The sequence below is a fragment of the Mobula birostris genome, chromosome 3 (genome assembly GCF_030028105.1).
Source record: "Mobula birostris isolate sMobBir1 chromosome 3, sMobBir1.hap1, whole genome shotgun sequence".
Lineage (NCBI taxonomy): Eukaryota > Metazoa > Chordata > Chondrichthyes > Myliobatiformes > Myliobatidae > Mobula > Mobula birostris.
The window spans coordinates 152,937,281-152,957,175 of NC_092372.1; the positions used below are offsets into that span (position 1 = coordinate 152,937,281).

General features: G+C 38.9%; 1 protein-coding gene across 9 annotated transcripts in view; it reads left to right on the forward strand.

Moving 5' to 3' along the window:
• LOC140195339 (uncharacterized) overlaps positions 1-19,895 on the forward strand; it is a 123,319-nt gene that overhangs the window by 20,942 nt on the left and 82,482 nt on the right. For all 9 annotated transcript variants that reach the window (XM_072253481.1, XM_072253483.1, XM_072253485.1 and 6 more), the window contains exons 4-5: positions 720-744; positions 12,445-12,549. In XM_072253481.1, the coding sequence (XP_072109582.1) occupies positions 720-744; positions 12,445-12,549 (130 nt within the window). The remainder of the gene's footprint in view (positions 1-719; positions 745-12,444; positions 12,550-19,895) is intronic.

Consider the following 19,895-nt stretch of genomic DNA (forward strand, 5'->3'; position numbering starts at 1 on the left):
GCTGGAGTGGACTTGGAGGCGATTCAATGTGGTGGAACTGAGGCAAGGCTGAATTGAGGCAAAGCCTGGCCCTGAGAGTGAGGAAAGACTCAAAGTTTAATCAATTTAAATGCCAAGCCAAATTGGAAAGGTAGGGTATGGGTTGAATCAAGATGCCTGAGAGTTTATCGAAGCAGCAGGACCTGGTCCGAGAGCGAGAAACGACCTGAGGTTTGGATGATTCAAGTGCTGAGCCAGGTTGAAAAGGTCAGGATGTTGGGGCCGGCGGCGAGGGATGGACCAGTTTGCTTGCTGCTTCATGAGGCTTTGTCATCTCTGTGGTGAACCGAGGCTGTGGCTTGTAACTAATGGGTTCCCGAATCAGCTACAGTAAAGCCTAGCTTCGATTCTGTGGACTCGCTTTTGTTCAGAATGCTATTTGCTTGCTTTTATTGTTTGCACAATTTGTTTTATTTGTCCCTGCACATTCGGTGTTTGTTGGTCTTATTTTAATGGGTTCTGTTGGGTTTCTTTGTTTTGTGGCTGCCTGTAAGGAGACAAATCTCAATTGTCTTAAAAATTGATTTAAGGAAGCAACAAAATGGTGTCCTTCAGAACAAAATTTGCCGAAGATGCATTTTTAATATAAATGTTTCAGTTTATGTTCCAACAGAAGCAATCTCGCTAACATTTTCTGTTGTTTTTCCCTGGTTGATTCACTCCAAACGTCATTCTGGCAGATTGAAGCAGCTTTGAAATCGAATGGTAAGTATTGCAGGATTCCTTTCGGATCCTGTTCCCATCTCCACAGATACTACGTGCTTAAAATACTGATGTTTTGAGGCTTGATTTCAACTTTTGCTGTTTATTACAGTTTAACTAATGATATCTTTAAGTTTTCTTCAATCCTGAGAAAGTGGTAGATAAGCAAATAAGCACGATAATAGGGGCATCTAATTTTAAAACGTGGATGAAAGAACACAAAAGTTAATTTCAAAAAACCGCTTAAGAATGACTAAAACTAAGTAAAATGTTTTGGTACTGCTCTCCACTGATATGGGCCCAATGTCTCTCATAAGCAACTACTTTAAAGTTTCTCAATTTTGAATTGCACCGACCCTTGATGAATGAAAACAAAGTGGTATGCTAATTGGAGATATCCCCTTGCCTGTTTTTAGACAGCAAAACAATTCCATGTTTGATTGTATTTTCTAAATAGCTTTCCTAATATTTTTTTCCTCTTACATTTTCTGTCAGAAACACTGTCAGAAATTTTGGAGTCATCTTATTCATGGCAGAGCGGACTCCTATAGAAGGGATAACAACACAGTCTAATCCTGTAGTCAGTCATCATCCCCGTTGCTGCTTGCTCCAGGACAACTGGTGGTGTGGTTGTGGGAAAGTTGATGTTAAGCCTTGATACAAAAACAGGCACTGGAAGGTTGAGCGTGGTGGGACTAATGTTCAGAGTTGTGTCTATTTCAATGCAAGGAATATTGTAGGAAAGGCAAATGAGCTTAGAGCATGGATCAATACCTGGAGTTAACACTCTTGCAGCCATTAGTGAGACTTGATTATAGGAAGAGCAGAACTGGCAGCTCAGTGTTCTGGAGCTCTATTCTTATAGATATGATAGGGGGAGTGGTGGCATTGCATGTCAGGGAAAAGGTCACAGCAGTGCTAAGGCAGGACAGACTGGATGGCTCGTCTACTTGGGCTATATGGATGGAATTGAGAAATAAGAAAATAATGACCGTGTTAATGGGATTATTTATTTATTTAGATTTCTTCAAGTCAAAGTACATTTATTATCAAAGTATGTATATAGTATACAACCTTGAGATTCATCGACTTGCAGACAGCCACAAAATAGAAACATAAAAGAACTCGTTTAAGGAAAACTCCCCACACAAGACCACCTAACACCCAGTGAGTGAGTGAGAGTGTGTGTGTGTGTGTGTGTGTGGGAGAGAGGGAGGGGAGGGAGACAAACCCTGCAAACAAAAAGTAAACAAGTGACATTAACTGCAGAGTCCCTGAAAGTGAGCCCCCAGCTGCGGAATCAGATCAGTGCTGTGCCAATGGTTGCAGCCCACAGCTGGAGTGTCACTTCAGCGCTGAAGCACCTTGATCAAATTGCGCAAATAATTTTTTTAAAAAGTAAGCAAAAACACAAGGACACGTGAACTGCAGAGTCTCTGTAAGTGAGTCCATAACTGTCTAGTGCCTTAAGCGCTGAGGCGAGTGAAGCCTCGGAACTGAAGTAGCCCAGTGGCTACAGGGCAGCAGCTGCTCTCGAGCCCGGACTCCTTTACCTCCCGCCCACTGGAGCAGCACGACTAGTCTGGTCAAATGCAGACAGATGATGACAAACACCTGCTCGTTTTCTGCTCTTGCCTTCGATGATTTTAATCTAGATCGATGCTTTAATGGGTACGGAGTGATGGGGCCAATCACGGGTTCACATTCCACCATTAGGAATCGGTGCAGCATACACCCCCAGTGATGGCTACAGCTGCACTCTCTACTTTTGTCCACCCCAAATCCCCCAGGAGATAATAGAAGTGCCAAGTCATTTAATTGGCTCAAAAATAATCCTTAAATGAGAAATTACAGGCTGTAATGGATTGCAGTGCAGAAGAAGTGTCTAGTAGTTTAGTGAGCCGTATGCAGGATGTTGCCGTTGGTGGCTGACACAATCTTGCCGGAAGCATTTGGAATTTTATTTAGAGATACAGCACAGTAACAGGCCGTTCTAGTCCATTGAGCCCACACTACCCAAATACACCCAAGTGACCAATTAACTTACGAATCTATTTGTCTTTGGGATGTGGGAGGAAACCCACGTGGTCATGGGGAGAACATACAAACTCCTCAGTGGTGGGAATTGAACCTGGGTCGCCTGCTAACAGCTATGCTACCGTGCTGCCCAAAGTTTACCTCTGACATTCTCTCCCCATACTATACTATTTTCCCCCACATTCCCACCAACTCCCTCCAGATTTTTACCCCTCAACCACACACTAGAGGCAATTTACAGCAGCCAATTAACCTGCATCTGTTTGGATGTGGAAGGGGAGTGGAGCAGTCAGAAGCAACTAATGCAATCACAGGGAGAACCTGAAAATTCCACAAGTATGGCGCCAGAGGACATGATTAAACCCGGGTCTCTGGAGCTGTGAAGCAGTGGCTCTACATATTGAACCACTGGTTATATTATAAACTTCCCAATAGTCAATCCTGCAAAACAGTAATGAAGCAGTGGACTGTATCTGGATTACAGAAGAGGAGGTGCTTTTGTCTTAAGGGTAATTGCAGTGGATATGTCCTTGGGGCCTGGCAAGATGTTCCCTCAGACCTTGTAGGAGGCTAGTGCAGAAATTGCAGGGGCACTGGCAGCGATATTTAAAATGTCCTTGGCCACAGGCAAGGTGCCAAGGGGCTGTAGGACAGCTGATACTGTTCTGTTGTTCAAGAAAGTCTATTAATAAACCAGGAAATTATAGGCCAGTGAGCCTGATGTCAGTAGTGGTAAATTATTGAAGGTGTTCCGAGGGACAGGTTATACAAGTATTTGGATAGGCAGGGCCTGATTATGGAGAGTGAAGATGGTTTAGTACATGGTAGGTTGTGTCTAACCAATCTTAGAGTTTTTTCAATGATGTTATTAGGAAAGTTGATGAAGGAAAGGCAGTGGATGCTTTCTACGTGGATTTGAGTGTAGCACTTGGAATATTGTGAACAGTTCTGGGCTTGTCCTCTAAGATGATGTACTGGCATTGGAAGGGGTCCAGAGGAGGTTCATGGGAATGATCCAAGGAATGAAATGGTTAACACATGAGAAGTATTTGATGGCTCTGAGCCTGTACTTGCTGGAGTTTAGAAAAATATTGAAAGGTCTAGGTTGAGTGAATGTGGAGAGGATGTTTCCTATGATGGGGAAGTCTAGGACCAGAGGACTCATCTTCAGAATAGAGGGGCCCATTTGCAACAGAGATGAGGAGGAATTTCTTTAGCTAGTTGGTGGTGAATCTGTCAAATTCATTGCTATTGATGGCTCTGGGGCTCAAGTCAGTGAGTATATTTAAAGCAGAGGTTGATAGGTTCTTGATTAGCCAGAGTGTCAAAGGTTATGGGCAGAAGGCAGGAGAATGATATAGAGAGAGAGAAAGAAAAATAATGTATCAGCCATGATGGAATGGTGGAGCAGACGTGGCCCAATTCTGCTTCTATGTTTTGTGTCTTGAAATTATTCTGAAAATGTCTTAAGTGAAATATTTTCACCGTATGTTAGATTTTATGCTGTATTCTTTCAGTTTAGAATCTACTTGGATCTAAATCTGGCGTCCCAATTTCTTATGTCTCCTGGGCAGTTGTGCCAGGTCGAATTGTTGTTGTATCAGTTTGTCTTTTGGCTAGCACACAAATGAATTCAAACAATGCTTTTAAATATTGAGGGAAGGGAATAAGATCGTGGTGATTTTTTAAATATATTTTAAAAATAAAGCAGACATTTTAGGGAAGTATTCATATAAGTTAATTTTAGCGTACATTTATAAGATGGGCTGTAAATTCTTAAGCATTTGTAAAAACATTTATTTTGTGGGACATTTGCAAAATATTTAATTTTGGTTTTCAGATATAATTTAATGGTTGCCTGGGCCTCTTCTGTTTTAAAAAAGAGATATGAAAACATAATTATCATCTACAGTATATTGTTAGTTTATGATACTGTATCGTTCAGTATTGTTGGTCTTCAACCTACTAATGGAAATCTTGCTCACTTATTTAATACAGTGAGCCCTCCTTATCCGCGGGGGATTGGTTCCGGGACCCCCCGCAGATACCAAAAAACGTGGATGCTCAAGTCCATTATATAAAATGGCGTAGTATTTGCATATAACCTACGCACATCCTCCGGTATACTTTAAATCATCTCTAGATTATTTATAATACCTAACACAATATAAATGCTGTGTAAATAGTGTTATACTGCATTGTTTAGGGAATAATGACAAGAAATAATGAGAAGAAAAAATGCTCAAACAACGAGTGCTGGGGAGAGAACTTACAGGTTTTCCCGATCCACGGTTGGTTGAATCCGCGCATGCAGAACCTGCAGATAAGGAGGGCTGACTGTATTACAGTCCTGAAATATAGTTTCAGTTTTGTTGTAGATTGAGTATGTAACCTTTGTGCCTTGTAATAAACAGATTGAAAAACATTATAAAATATTGCTTATTTTTTGTATAGATCAAAGTTGAGCTCTAACAAAGATAAGTTAACAAAATATCTTGAGTTAGTTTCTAAATTAAACCTCCTTTTGTCTGGTAAAATGAACAAAATGCCTGTAAGTAATTATCTTGAATGATTTGGTGATGAAGCTGTTCTAATGACCACCTTCCTTGTTTGGGGTCTTGTTGACAGCATGTGACATATCTGACAATACTTATTATTTGAATTATAAAACAAAATCCATAACACATCATCTATTCTTATGCATATTATTCAAACTAATACATCAACAGTTTCAAGCAGTTACTTCCACATCAATCACACATGCCGTGCCCAATTCATCTTGTTTTATGCTCAGTCGGCTTAGATAAAAGGAGACTGGGATTGAAGAAGTAGGCAGTTTCTCTAAATGAAGGCATAAGGGTCAACACTTTGTTCTTTGACTTCATGTGATTAAAATTAAATTTATTTTGGTTTCTGATGATCTCAAGAATTTCTTAGATGAAATCAATCAAGAAACCTAAAATATCAAATAGTCTAGGTTTCACTGAAGTGGATGCCTGGTGTTTGTCCTTTTGAGCACTGGATGCAGTGTCTTCTATGGTATAGCTTAGAATTTTCCAAGCTATTGCTACTGTTACTGCATTTGCAGCATTCTGTCAAAGTTCAAGGAAAGTTGGTGCCATTAACAGGAAAGGCCATCACTGCTTCAAATCCAGCAGCAAAATGTTTTTCAAGCATGAACACCATCATCTGACACGAGCTTTGTAGCTTCTGAGTTTGCAAAGCCTTAATTAATTTACTTTGAAGTATTTTGCCTGAAGAGGTAGTAAAGAGCTCGTACAGCATGTGGTTTTATGCAGTTCACTGTGGCTCAGAAAGAATTCCTCCTACATGTTGCCCATTGAGCAATATATCAAGCCCTTGCTTGAATTTATGTTAATAACCACCTAATGAGGAAGAGAGAAGAGGTGGTTAACATGACATTTTGAGATCAAATTGGTTGGGGATGACATGCTATGATAGGAGCTTGGTAGACTAAGAATTCCGTCTGTAGATCAGCATGAAGGATGAGTTGCTGATCAGCCTGACATGTTGATGGAGAGTAAACCCGGGTGCTCTGATTCTTCCTTCCCATTTCCAGATAATTTTGCAAAGAAGTATCCTAACGGATTGAGGATTAACCAGGTTGAATGATCAGTAGAAAGATTGCAGTTGCATTTTGATGTGCTTTTTTAGCCATCTTCATTTGTGCAAAACCCTACTTACATCCGAGAGGTCTTAAGTTTGATACTTTGAAACCATGCTTAAAGCCTCTTCCACAGGTAGGTTCTTTGTAACCATTTGAGAAGTGTCAAATGCTATGTTAACAAACAAGTTACATCTAGATTAACAAAAATGAAATAAATAAATGAATATTTCACATCTTCTAAAGATCTTGCTTCCGGACCTTTACAAAAATTGGGTGTTGGCTAAAACAGCGGTCCTCAACCACTGGGCCGCAAAGCATATGCTACCAGGCTGCGAGGAAACGATATGAGTCAGCTGCATCTTTCTTCATTCCCTGTCACACACTGCTGAACTTGAACATAGGGTTGCCAACTGTCCTGTATTTGCCAGGACATCTCATATATTGGGCTAAACTGGTTTGTCCCATAAGGGACCGCTCTTGTCCCGTATTTCACCCGCTAAGGTAAAGCGTTCCGATGAAACTTTTCATGCTGAAATGGCGTAAAGCGAAGTAACAATTACCATTAATTTATATGGGAAAAATTTCCGAGCATTCCCGGATCCAAAAAATAACTTACCAAATCATACCAAATAACACATAAAACGGAAAATAGCAGTAACATATAGTAAAAGCAGGAATGATATGATAAATACACAGCCTACATAAAGTAGAAATAATGTATGTAACAGTATAGTCGGGAAGATTAAGCCAAAACCGATTTGTGGAAAAAAAAAATAGGCATGCATGCGCACGTCACACATGTGCACACAGGTGCCCGCACAAGGCTTCATGGTCATGGTAGTCTTTCCTGGGGTAAACACAAGTGTCCTGGGATTTGACTGCTGCTTTTGTCCCATATTTGGGAGTGAGAAAGTTGGCAACCCTAACTGTAAAAACATGTTGAGGTGAATTTTACCCTATTTGAACCCCCCTCCCCCCCCCCCCACCGGGTCAGCCAGTCCGCAAGAATATTGTTAATATTAAACTGGTCCGCAGTTATTTCTTTCTAAACTTGCCCATTTATTTCTATTGGAGTAATTAAAAAAAGGTCATATTTCAACTAGTTATATACAGGGGCTAATGCGGGGGCTAAAATATGAGGAGTGTTTGTCGACTCTTGGCCTATTAGAGTGTAGAAGAATGAGAGGGGATCTCATAGAAACATTTCGAATGTTGAAAAGGTTGGACAGAGTAGATGTGGAAAGGCCGTTTCCCTTGGTGGGTGAGTCCAGGATAAGAGGCCACAGTCTTAGAATTAGAGGGTACCCATTTAAAACAGAGATGAAGAGAAATTTTTTTTAGCCAGAGGGTCGTGGATTTATGGAATTCGTTGCCACATAAAGCTGTGGAGGCCCGATCATTGAGGGTGTTTAAGGAGGAAGTTGATAGGTATCTAATTAGGGTATCAAGGGATATGGGGGAAAAAGCTGGAAATTGGAATTAGATGGGAGAATCGTTTAGCTCATGGTGGAGTGGCGGAGCAGACTCGATGGGCCGAATGGCCTACTTCCGCTCCTTTGTCTTGTGATCTTGTGATGTACGTTGCATGGTCCTATAAATATTTTAGCTGCGTCCTCAAAAAAAGATGGTGTTCTCATTCGCCCAACTTTTAAAATCGGAATTACTCGATGTGAAGTTTCCTAATCAGTTTGTCATTTTAAAATGAGAAACAGCAGTGATAAGCTTTAAAAGAGAAAAAAATTAAGGTCTTAAGTTGCTACAAGAGATAAATCTCTCATTTTTGTGTTGAATTTATAATCACATTAAAAATCAAAGGTTTTGATTTAACCAGCACCTTAAAAAAAACTAATATTACCAGCTCTTTGAAGCAAGTATTTTATTCCTAATCTAGCAGTTTTCAGTGAATTGTATCAGTTAATTCACTGAATTTCTAGTTATTTGAAAAGTCATAGGTTTTTAGATTGAGCTAGAAATAGAGGTGATGATATCTAAGTATATTAACAAATTATTTGTACATTTACCTTCCAGATTCAATTTGACATACAATGTATCCTACGACATAATTCAGCAGAGCGTTCTGTAGGTGCATGAGATCTTAAGGATTAATTTAGCCATCTGTATCTTTTGTGAATAAAATGAGACTCTTGGATTGTATTTTAAGAGCAAGAATGTAAGTGTAAATGTGCTAATTTGGAATTGGAAACATTTAACTGTGCTTTAATAAATACAATTCAGTTAGCTTTAGTTATTCTGTCATGGTTTGGACCCACATAGTGCTGGACTCTCAGATTTTCCAGACAATTGGATTTTATTCCAATTAATACTCTAGTGCACATATAATTTTCTTCTTTTAAGATGTTACAGAGTGAACCTGCTAGGTTTAAAGAGAATCTGGGAAATGGTATCTTGTGGTTTACGTGAAACAGAATCTGATGTTTTTGGAGGGATTTGGAAAAGGGGCTTTAGTGAATTTTAGGAGCATGTGGGAACTGGAGCCTGGGTATGTAAAGGGATTACATGAAGTGGTATCTGGTGAGCTAGATCCTAACTCACCAGGATTTCCAAACAACTGGATAGTGGATCATTTGTAGTTTAAAAGTGTCTTTTTATTTTAACAGATTGGAAATGTAAACTATGTGCTCTAGCTCTTTGTTCTCTTCCATTGCCACATTCAAAGCTTTGGAAGAGAGCTGTAAGTAAAGATATTGTGGTACAGCTTTTTCAGTTGGAAAAAGCTAGCCAGTTGGCCATAGCTTTATTAAAATACCCTAGCAAATAAAAAAAAGGCCTGCATTGTGAATCATTGATGCAGTAGGACAATGAAAAGTGTCTTTGGTTACTTTGGAATTGTGTGGGAAGGGGCACGGGTGATACTAGGAATGTAGTAAAATTCTTTTGTTTTAAGATGTGTTTAAAATTACTAAATGAGTCATTGTCCTAATTTAGATTATATTTTAAATGGTACTTTTGCAATAACAAATCCAAAATTCTACTTAAATGACCAATTTAATATGACCCATTTTTGCAGTTACATACCTGAAAAGATAAATATGAGAAGCTAAAATTTAACAAAAAACATTGTAGGAATAAGTCCATAGCATGCATACAATTATTGCTTCATAAATGCGTAAATTAATTGAAGGAAACTTTTTTCATAACAACTGTAGAAATCCTTGCACAATTAAAATTGAACTTGTGCTCTGTTGGAAGATCGGGGTTCTGTTCAGTTTCTCAATCTCATTTTTTTTAACATAGAAATCATTTAAAAATAGTAGATTTGTAGGAAAATAATCCACTGTTATTGTTTAGCACGCTAATTGTATGCATGCTGTGGACTTGTTCCTACAGCGCTTAATTTAAATTTTAGCTTCTTACATTTGTCTTCTCAGGTATGCAAGGGCATGTGACAAAGACAGAGTCATTAAATTTAATCATTTAAGTATAATTTTGGTTTTATTATTGCAGGAGTCCACTGTTACTGTTTATGTAAGTGTTGAATACAAAGATATGCAGCAGAAGTGACACAGTATTGGATAGCAAGGCATATGGAACATTAGCAATTGTAATAATGCTACATTGGTAATGTCATTTTACTGTTGTTCCAGTGGGTGTTGTTTCTGTAAAATGGCATAAAACAGTATCATGGTTTCATATATTATACATCGTACTAACTGCCTTTTAGTTATCTTGTGGTATATTGTGTGCTTGTAATTTATGATCTGCCTTAATGCTGTGTATGTGTGAGGTGGGAGTAGAACTGAAATAATTACATTGCAATTTTCATTTATAATTGCTTTAAATTATGTTTATGTTAACTCAATTCCCCCAGTTTATTTAATAATCAACAGACTCGACTGAAAGAAAGATGAACTGTGAGAAATATGTTTTAAGGGGAATACTAAGATGGACAAGGGAGGTAGAAGAATTTTAAAAGAAATTCAAGTTAAAGGTTAAGTCACTATGATTACATTAGAAATTAATTTTTGGATTGTTTGAGGCATTTTATATCAAGTACCATCTATTTTAACCCAAGGCTGCATACTGAGAGGAGACTGGCTCTTGCTCAGATTAAAATGTCCTAAATGGCTTCACAAGGATGTTGAATTTGTTTAAGCCCAGCACTTCCTTTCCTTCAAGTATCCTAATTGTCAGTTGACTACACTGTTACTGTTGGCCACAGTCAACAATATTCAGCACAATGTATATTCCTTGAAGTAGTTTTGAACTGTAGTCTTTTGTAATGTTTAAAAACATGGCTATTGGTTTGCTCATTGCAGGACCCTAGCAAAAGTTGTGAGACACGTGACCATCTCATTTCTTGGGATGATGTTTGTTGCACAGGAATTAATAGCCTGTCAAATTTCCATCCTTTGAATAGTCGTAGAATCATGGATTAAATCACACAGAAACAGTTATTTGGACGAGTTGTTTGTGCCTACTAGGATGCCTCCCTGAACTGAGCCCATTGGGCCTTTATCTTTCTCAATCTTTCTTCTTGTACCCACATTGCTACTTTCTCTTGCAGCTCAATGCCACCCTCTGTGTGGATAAGCTTATCTTTTAGAACCACCTTTCCCTTTTCATCTTAAACCTATATCCTTCAGTTTTATTCTCCTATAGAGAAAAAGACAGTGACCTTATCTACGTTCCTTATGATTTCATAAACCGCTACAAGGTCGCACCTTAACGACCTTTGCTGCACTAAAAACTGTCCCAGCCTTTATAGACACTCCTCATAACTCAGGCTGTCCAGTCCCGGCCTCATCATTGGTATCGTGCCATGGGATCCTTTTAGATCTACCAAAGATAGTGTAACTTCTTAATCTTTCAGCACTATTGACAGTCTTTTTTAATGAGTTTTATCGGGTTTCTTTGTTTTGAAGCTACCTGTAAGAAGACGAATCTCAAGGTTGTATATAGTATACATACATTGATAATGAATGTTCTTTGAACTTTCAGTATTATATCTGGATTAAGTGCACTGAAAATGAACCCAAAATGGAAGTAAAAAGGATTAACACCGAGCTAGGGCTGACAGACTACTAATGTACTTTTAAATAGTCAATAATGAGGAAGTTGCTCAGTCCAGAATCAAGAGAGTCATTGAGAATTTTTTTTTTTGGAGCAAGCTGGGAAGGCTTGGAAGGAGTTGTGTCAGAGGAGGTGGAAGGAGTAGTAAAGATGTGAAGCCTGAAAACGTAGGAGAAAATGAAGGAGTTACTTGGAGGAACAAACACCTTGATGAAAAGCATGGAATAATAGTTTATGGCACATAACGTTATTTGACTATTAACATCAGTGTTACCACCATAGTAATGTGGATTGTATGTATATCTGAATGAGATGTATTCACAAAAGGGCTAGTTGCCACCTACTATGAGCTAAGTTTTAGTCATAGCCAGGATGTCGATACATGAATCCACCTGAACTGATAGACAAATTACCAAATGTCATCTAAGGAACCTTATCCCAGCAAGGAGTTAATGCTTTCATTGGTGGGGGCGGGGGGTATGATGTACTTTGTGTAAGTAATTTACTCAGAGAAAGCTTCAGATATGACTTGTGAAATTCATACTGTAATTTGTGATTTATAAATATTTAAAAATTTTTTGTTATTTCTAAATGATAAAGAAGAAGCATGGAAACTTTAGATTTGGAAAATCAGAATTTAGGACATTTTATTGGATTTTAAAAATGTATGCTTTGTAATATCTGGAGTGTATTACTCTTTATTTATTGTGATATAGCATGGAATAAGTCTTTCTGTGCCACCCAGCAATCTCCTAATTTAATCCCTCGCCTAACTGGTCATTGTAAATTGTCCTATCAACCAGTGTTTTGGGACTATGGGAGGAAACCGGAGCACCCGGAGGAAACCCACATGGTCACTGGGAGAACATACAAACTCCTTATAGACAATGGTGGGAACTGAACCCGGGTCACCTGTATTATAAAGCGTTGTGCAAGATTTGTCTTGGCTTGTTTTTTAATGTAAAAAAAAGTAGCAAAACTAATGATGAATACATTTTTGATTCTAGTCAACAAAGTTGAAGGAGTTACTAAAGATGTATTTCTAGCTCCTATGGAGATTAGATCTGTGGAAGATCATCTCAATGAATTGAAGATAAATAAGGCTGTCCTAGGTATGTATGTATACCATTAGACCATTATTGCACTGAATTCCTGCTGTATACTAATTGATAATATGAAATTTGAAGAAACAAAATTCTTTCTCTTCATTTTCAACTTCGGTTAATAAGCTACTCAGTTTGTCTCATTGGTGGACATCTGACTTGATGGAAAATTTTAACCCAATCTGCCACTATATTTTCTCATTTATTTCCAGATTTTAGAATTCAAAAATATTAAGTATCTTTTCTGTTTCTATTTTAGAATACCTAAACCTGTGTTGATTTTTGATTTAGCTGCACTATTTATAATAGTACCTTTTTTCATGAAGAATAATTTCTATTCAATCATGGGCCATGTGTCAATTTGCAATAATCAATTATTGAAAATCTGTAATGAAGCATTGACTGATTAAATTGAATTCTTTAATAACATTGAAAGAAAATTGTATAACTTGCAATATATTTGACTTATTTTTGTATTTGGTTTCTGGGTGAATAGAAAATTACACAGCTGTTTTTTAAATCTTCCTCTTACAGTGTGCTGTCTCATAGAGAAACATGTAGAAGTCTACTTAACGAAAAAGGCATTAACAATTTCAGGATTCTGATACAATTGAAAGTGCCAACGGTTCTATGCAGAATTAGTAGCATTTGCCAGTCTTCTCCTTCCTGTGCATGTGTCAGGAAATTTGGTATTCTCTCATTATATTAGTTTATTGATGAATTCAGTAGTCAATTTTCTGACCATGTTCATTGTTGCTACCTTGAGTACAAATAGGTTGAATTTTCTAGCCAATATGTTGAGGGATCTGCTGGCTGAACATGCAAATGATTAGTGGAGGTAAAGAAAAAGCAAGCATATTCAATAGAATCAAGGTGAACAGCTCAGCAAAAGGCAAGTTATGGTAATTCACAATTGTTTTCTAGTTCTGTATACAGACATGGTGTTGTACAGCATAGAAACAGATTGTTCAGTTCACTGCTTCTTTGCTGATCATCATGCCTTTCTATACTAATCCAATTTGCCTTCATTAATTCCATCTTTCCCTATCCCATGTTCACTTAAGTAGCTCTCCAGATGCCTCTTAAATGTTGTTACTGTTCCTGTCTCCATCACCTCCTTTGGTAGCTTGTTCCAAATACTAACGACTCATTGTATGAAAAAATTTTCCCTCTTTATTTTAAACTTCCCTCCTCTCACCTTAACCCTATGCCCAGTAGTTTTGGATACTCCTACCATGGAAAAAATACTTTGACTATCTGTCTCTTGTAATGTTATACAGTGGCATGCAAAAGTTTGGGCACCCCAAGTCAAAATTTCTGTTACTGTGAATAGCTGAGTGAGTAAAAGATGAACTGATTTCCAAAAGGCATAAAGTTAAAGATGACACATTTCTTTAATATCTTAAGCAAGAAAACTTTTTTATTTCCATCTTTTACAGTTTCAAAATAACAAAACAGGAAAAGGGCCTGAAGCAAAAGTTTGGGTACCCTGCAAAGCAGTACTTAGTAACACCGCCTTTGGCAAGTATCACAGCTTGTAACTGCTTTTTGTAGCCAGCTAAGAGTCTTTCAATTCTTGTTTGGGGAATTTTCACCCATTCTTCCTTGCAAAAGGCTTCTAGTTCTGTTAGGTTCTTGGGCCGCCTTGCATGCACTGCTCTTTTGAGGTCTATCCACAGATTCTGTAGAAGATCGAAATTAAAAAGTTTTCTTAAAATGTTAAAGAAATGTGTCATCTTTAACTTTATGCCTTTTGGAAATCAGTTCATCTTTTACGCGTTTAGCTATTCACAGTAACAGAAATTTTGACCAGGGATGCCAAAACTTTTGCATGCCACTGTATATGTCTATCCTGTCACTTATCAGTCTCCTTTGTTTCAAGGGAAACAGTTTCAGCCTATCTAATCTTTCCTAATAACTCAAGCTTTCTAGGCAATATCCTTGTGAATCTTTTCTGCGCCCCCTCAATCTTAATCATATCTTTTCTGCAGTCATAACTGCACATAGTACACTTGAGTGTGATTGAACTAACATTTTGTACAATTATAACATGACATCCCAGCTCTTGTACCAAATACCCCAGTCGTATGCCAGCTTCACCACCCAGTCTACCTTTGTTTCTACTTTCAAGGAATCATGTATTTGTATCTCAAGGTGTTTCTGATGAACAGTACTCTCGGGACCCTGCCATTCACTGTGAAAGTTCTGTTTTAGTTTATCTTCCCAAAATGCATCACTTCACAGACATATGATTTCTTTTTCCTGACTGGACCATGTCAACCATGGTTCTCTAATCTTGCCAGCCTTGGCCTTCTGTAATGAGGTCACGCTGGCCTTGTCTCACTTGGCAATTTTTGCTTTACCAGCAAACAGCTATTGAAATTCGGCTTACCCAGTTTAGGTCTTTAATTTGTGGACGAGTCATATCTTTCTCCCTGATTATCTGAAAACCAATAGAATTATGATTATTGGACCCAAAGTGCATTGTAGCTGACACATTAAATACTTGCCCAGCCTCATTTCCCAAGAGAAGGTTGAATGTAAGCCTTTGTGCATTAGAGCAATATATGTATCACTTAAGAAAACTTTCATTCACATACCTTATTAAATTTTGCCCCATCTGATCTCTTAGCAGCAACCATTCCCAGTCAGAATTAGGGAAGTTAAAATCACCAGCTACCGTAACCTTATTATTCCTATCCCTATCTATGATTTCCATTTATTTATAATATACACACTCCTAATTCCAGCTGACTATTGGGTGACCTCTGGTATAATGCTATCAAAGTGATTGCCGCTTTTTATTTCTACCCATTGGGTGTTGTTCGACATTCCTCGTGGGATGTTCTCTCTTTCATACTGCAATGATAAGACCATAAGGCATTGGTACAGAATTAGGCCATTTGGGCCATTGAGTCTGCTCTGCCACTCCATTACCCCTCTCAATCCCATTCTCTTGCCATCTTCCACTGACATGGCCTGCATGGATTTCTGGGACAATGAATCAATGATTTCCACAGATTCACCACCCTCTGGTTGGAGAAAGTTTTGTTCATCTCTGTTCTAAATGGAGGCTATGGCTTCTAGTCCTAGACTCCCTCACTTTAGGAAACATACTCTCCACATCCACTGTGTCCAGACGTTTGAATATTCGATAGGTTTCAATGGGAATTTCCCCCATTCCCACAGTTCTTCTAAGCTCCAGCAATTACAGGACCAGAGCCATCAAGCATTTCTCCTATGTTAACCGTTTTATTCCTGGGGTCATTCTCATGAACCTCCTCCGAACTCTCTCCAATGACAACAGATTTTTTCTTAAGTAAGGGGCCCAAGACTGCTCACAATACTCCAAGTAAGGTCTGACCGTTGCCTTATAAAGCTTCACCCATTACATCCTTGCTTTTGTATTCTAGTCCTCTCAAAGTTAATGCTACTCTTTCCTTACCACCAACTCAACCTGCAAATTAGAAAAAGAAGAAGAATAGCCCTTAACTTGGCAGCGGAGTTATCGAGGCACCGTCATGACGGTGTTTCCGCAGCAAGCTATTTTTGTTTTTACGAGGCTGAGTTGCTAGCTCGATGCTCGACCCGACTTGGATTCAAACTTGGGAACCTTCGCTCTGGAGTTCGGCGCTGATATTATTGTGCCACCAAGTGGGACAACCTTCAAGTTAACCTTTAGGGAATCCTTCAAGAGGACTACTGAGTCCCTTTGCACCTCTGATTTTTGAATTTTCCCTGCATTTAGAAAATAGTCCTTTATTCCTTCAACTTAAGTGCAAGACAATGCACTTCTGAATATTATATTTGATCTGCCACCTCTCTGCCCATTCCGTCAACCTGTCTAAATCCTTTGGCGGTAACCTGATTCCTCAATGCTGTCTGCCTCTCCACCTATCTTAGTATCATCTGCAAGCTTGGCCATAAAGCTATCAATTCCTTCATCCAAATCATTGAGATACAATGTGAAAAGAAGTGAGCCCAACACCAACCCCTGCAGCACACCACTAGTAACTGGCAACCAACGAGAGAAGGACCTCTTTATTCCCACTCATCCCTTTCTGTAATACCGTGGGCTCTTTTTTTTTGCCTGTATTTTTCAGGTAGGATTTCCCCTTTCGAAAACCATGCTGACTTTGGCCTATTTTATCATGTACCCTGACCCTGAAAGACCTCCGCCTAATCAGAAATCTGTACTGGGAACAAACTGCCGCTATAAGAATAGATGGAGAAGTGAGTCAGTTTACGAAAATCAAGAGAGACGTTACACAAGGGTGTGTTTTCTTCCCTGATTTATTTAATGTGAACAGTGAAACAATATTACAAAAAATAAGAGACATCTTGGGAATCAAAGTTGGTGGTGAAAACATCAATAATTTCAGATATGCAGATGACACTGTTAATTGCAAGTACGGAGGAAGAACTACAAAACTTAATTGATATAATTGTTGAAGAAAGTGCAAAAATGGATATATCTATCAATTGCAAAAAGACAATGCATGGTGATATCCAAAAAGAAGGAGAATCCTATTTGCAGGTTGAGAATAAATGGGGAAGACATAAAACAAGTACAGAACTTCTACTACTTAGGAAGCTAGGTGACATCTTTACGAGAATGAAGGATATACTGCCCAATACTAAACTAGGCATGACAACCCGCCTCAGAGTACTGAAATGTTACGTTTATCCAGTTATGTTATATGGCTCAGAATGTTGGATAATATCCAGTAACATGAGGAAACGAATTGTAGCAGCAGAGATGTGGTTTTTGAGGAGAATGCAAAGAATATGGATGAAACAAATATCTAATGAGGATTTCATGAACAGAGAAATAATGTATGAGATCTTGAAAAGGCAGCGTAACTTCATTGGACATGTGATTAGGAAAGAGGAGTTAGAATGCGCGGTAATTATGGGAAAGATTGAAAGGAAGAAAGCAAGAGAAAGACAAAGACAAATGAAGATGGAGACAGCAGCCAGACAACTGGAAATGAATACCAATGAATTGATCCACTTGACCTGAAGCAGGAGTGTGTGGGCCATGGCAGTCAAAGCTCAAACTGGGCATGGCACCTGGTGATGATGATGACCTCTGGGTATTCTGAAAACTCATCCTTAATAATGGACTCCAACATCTTTCCAACCACTGAAGTCAGGCTAACTGGCCGATAATTTCCTTTCTCCTGCCTCTTCCTTCTTAAAGAGTGGAATGACATTTGAACATTTCCAATCCTCAGAATCTAGTGATTCTTGAAATTCCTTACTGATGCCTCCATAATCTCTTCACCTACCTCTTTCAGACCCTGGAGTGTAGCCCATCTTGTCCAGGTGACTTATTTACCTTAAAGCTTTTCAATTCTCATGCACCTTCTTGTTAGTAATGGTGATGACACTCACTTCTGCCTCCTAACATTTCTGGTATGGTTCTAATGTCTTTCATAGTGAAGACTGACGCAAAATACTTGTAAGTTCGTCTGCCTTCCTTTGTCCCTTATTACTATCTCTCCAGAATCATTTTCCAGAGGTCTGATATCCGCACTTGCTGTCTTATTTACTCCTTATATATCCGAAAAAGCTTTTTTATATCCTTTTTCATATCATTGGCTAGTTTCGCTTCATATTTCATCTTTATTCTATGGCTTTTTTAGTTGCCTTCTGTTGGTTTGTAAAAACTTCCCAATCCTTTACCTTCTCAATCACTTTTGCTTTTATGCTGTCTTTAAATTTATTTGTCAGCCATGGTTGTCTCATCCTCCTTTTAGAATACTTTTTGGGATACATCTATCCTGCGTCATCCAAATTGTCCTCGGAAACTGCAACCACTGAGGTTCTGTTGTCATTCCTGCCAGTGTCCCCTTCCAATCAATTTTGGCCAGCTCCCCTCTCATGCTTATGTAATTCCTTTTACTTCACTATAATACTGATAAATATGACTTTAGCCCACTAAGAAGAAGTTGAAAGCTCCCAAGCTCTTTTTAATCCTTTCTCTGCATCACCAACGAACGACGTCTCATGCTGATTTCAGCCCACCGACTGATGCTTTCCCTAATCAATAGTGCCACTTCCCATCCTTTCTTTCTCCAGCTTTGTCATGCTGGAAGCTTTGGTTCCCCAGAATAAAGAACAGTCAGGGCTGTCCTATCCTCAAAGCAAGTTCCCCAATCTTGCCAGGGTTCCCTTCGCTGACGGGAAAATCTGCCCTGAAGTTCCTCCAGTCTCACTTCTGAAACTCTCTCAGAATCAGGTTTAAAATAGAAAATTTTGGAAATAAGCTGCAGGTCAGACAACATAAGTAGAGAGAAAATAAACTTTTACCAGGTTGTTGACAAGTTCTGATGAAAGGTTATAAGAATTACCTTCTGGTCTGAGTATTTTCAATGTTTTCTATTTTTAAAAGTTGAAAATTGGTAAATCAGTTTTCATATTTGGCATGTAGTGATGCCATGGCTTTTTTAGGATACTTACTAATAAATTGATAATGGAGGAGTTGACCAAAATTAAGATATTTTTTCATGAAAATGAAAGAGAAGATTGATAGCTCAGGTTGGCTGCTTGTTTGAAGGGTTGTTCGCTGAGCCTGGAGGTTAGGTTGCAAGTGTCTCGTCACCAGTCAAGGTGACAGCATCAGTGCACAATTGAGTGTTGTTTCTGCCGAGTGCTTGCGTTTATATTGGTCCGACTTGTTGTTCTGATTGGTTGACTGTGGCACTGCCGCTGTTCTCCACTGGGTCCCAGCCCACTGGATAGCTGAGTGATCTCCACCAGCCTGTATCCCTTGGTCATTGCGAGTGTTGGTTCTTCAGGTGTCTAATCCCACAGATGCATAGCTCCGTAAATTGCGTCCAGTTCAATATGCTTGTTAATAAAGTCTTCCATTGAGAACTAAATTTCTAAGAATTCTGTGCTTTGCCAGGATTTTTATAGTTTTCCAGCCGAACTTGTGTCCTGCTTGGTCATTAACTGAGATGAGTGATAGAGGATTGTTTGTTCTTATGGCTAGCTGATGTTTATGTAATCTCGTGCATAGTTTTCTCCCTGTCTGGCCTACATAGTGGACACAATTTACGGACCTATGTGTCTGCTGGATTGGGGCCAAGGGGTAAGTTACGGACACCCGAGGACCCAATGCTCATAATGACCGATAGCCAGGGATGCAGGCCATCTGCAATTACTCAGCTATCTGGTTGGCCAGGATCCAGTGGGGATTAGTGGCCAGCATGACTGCCAAGCAATCAGAACAAGAAGTCAGACCAATATAAATGTGAACAGTCGGCAGAAACAACACAATTGCGTACTGATGATGTCACCTTGACTGGTGATGAAATGTTTGCGACCTAACCTCCAGGCTCTGCGAA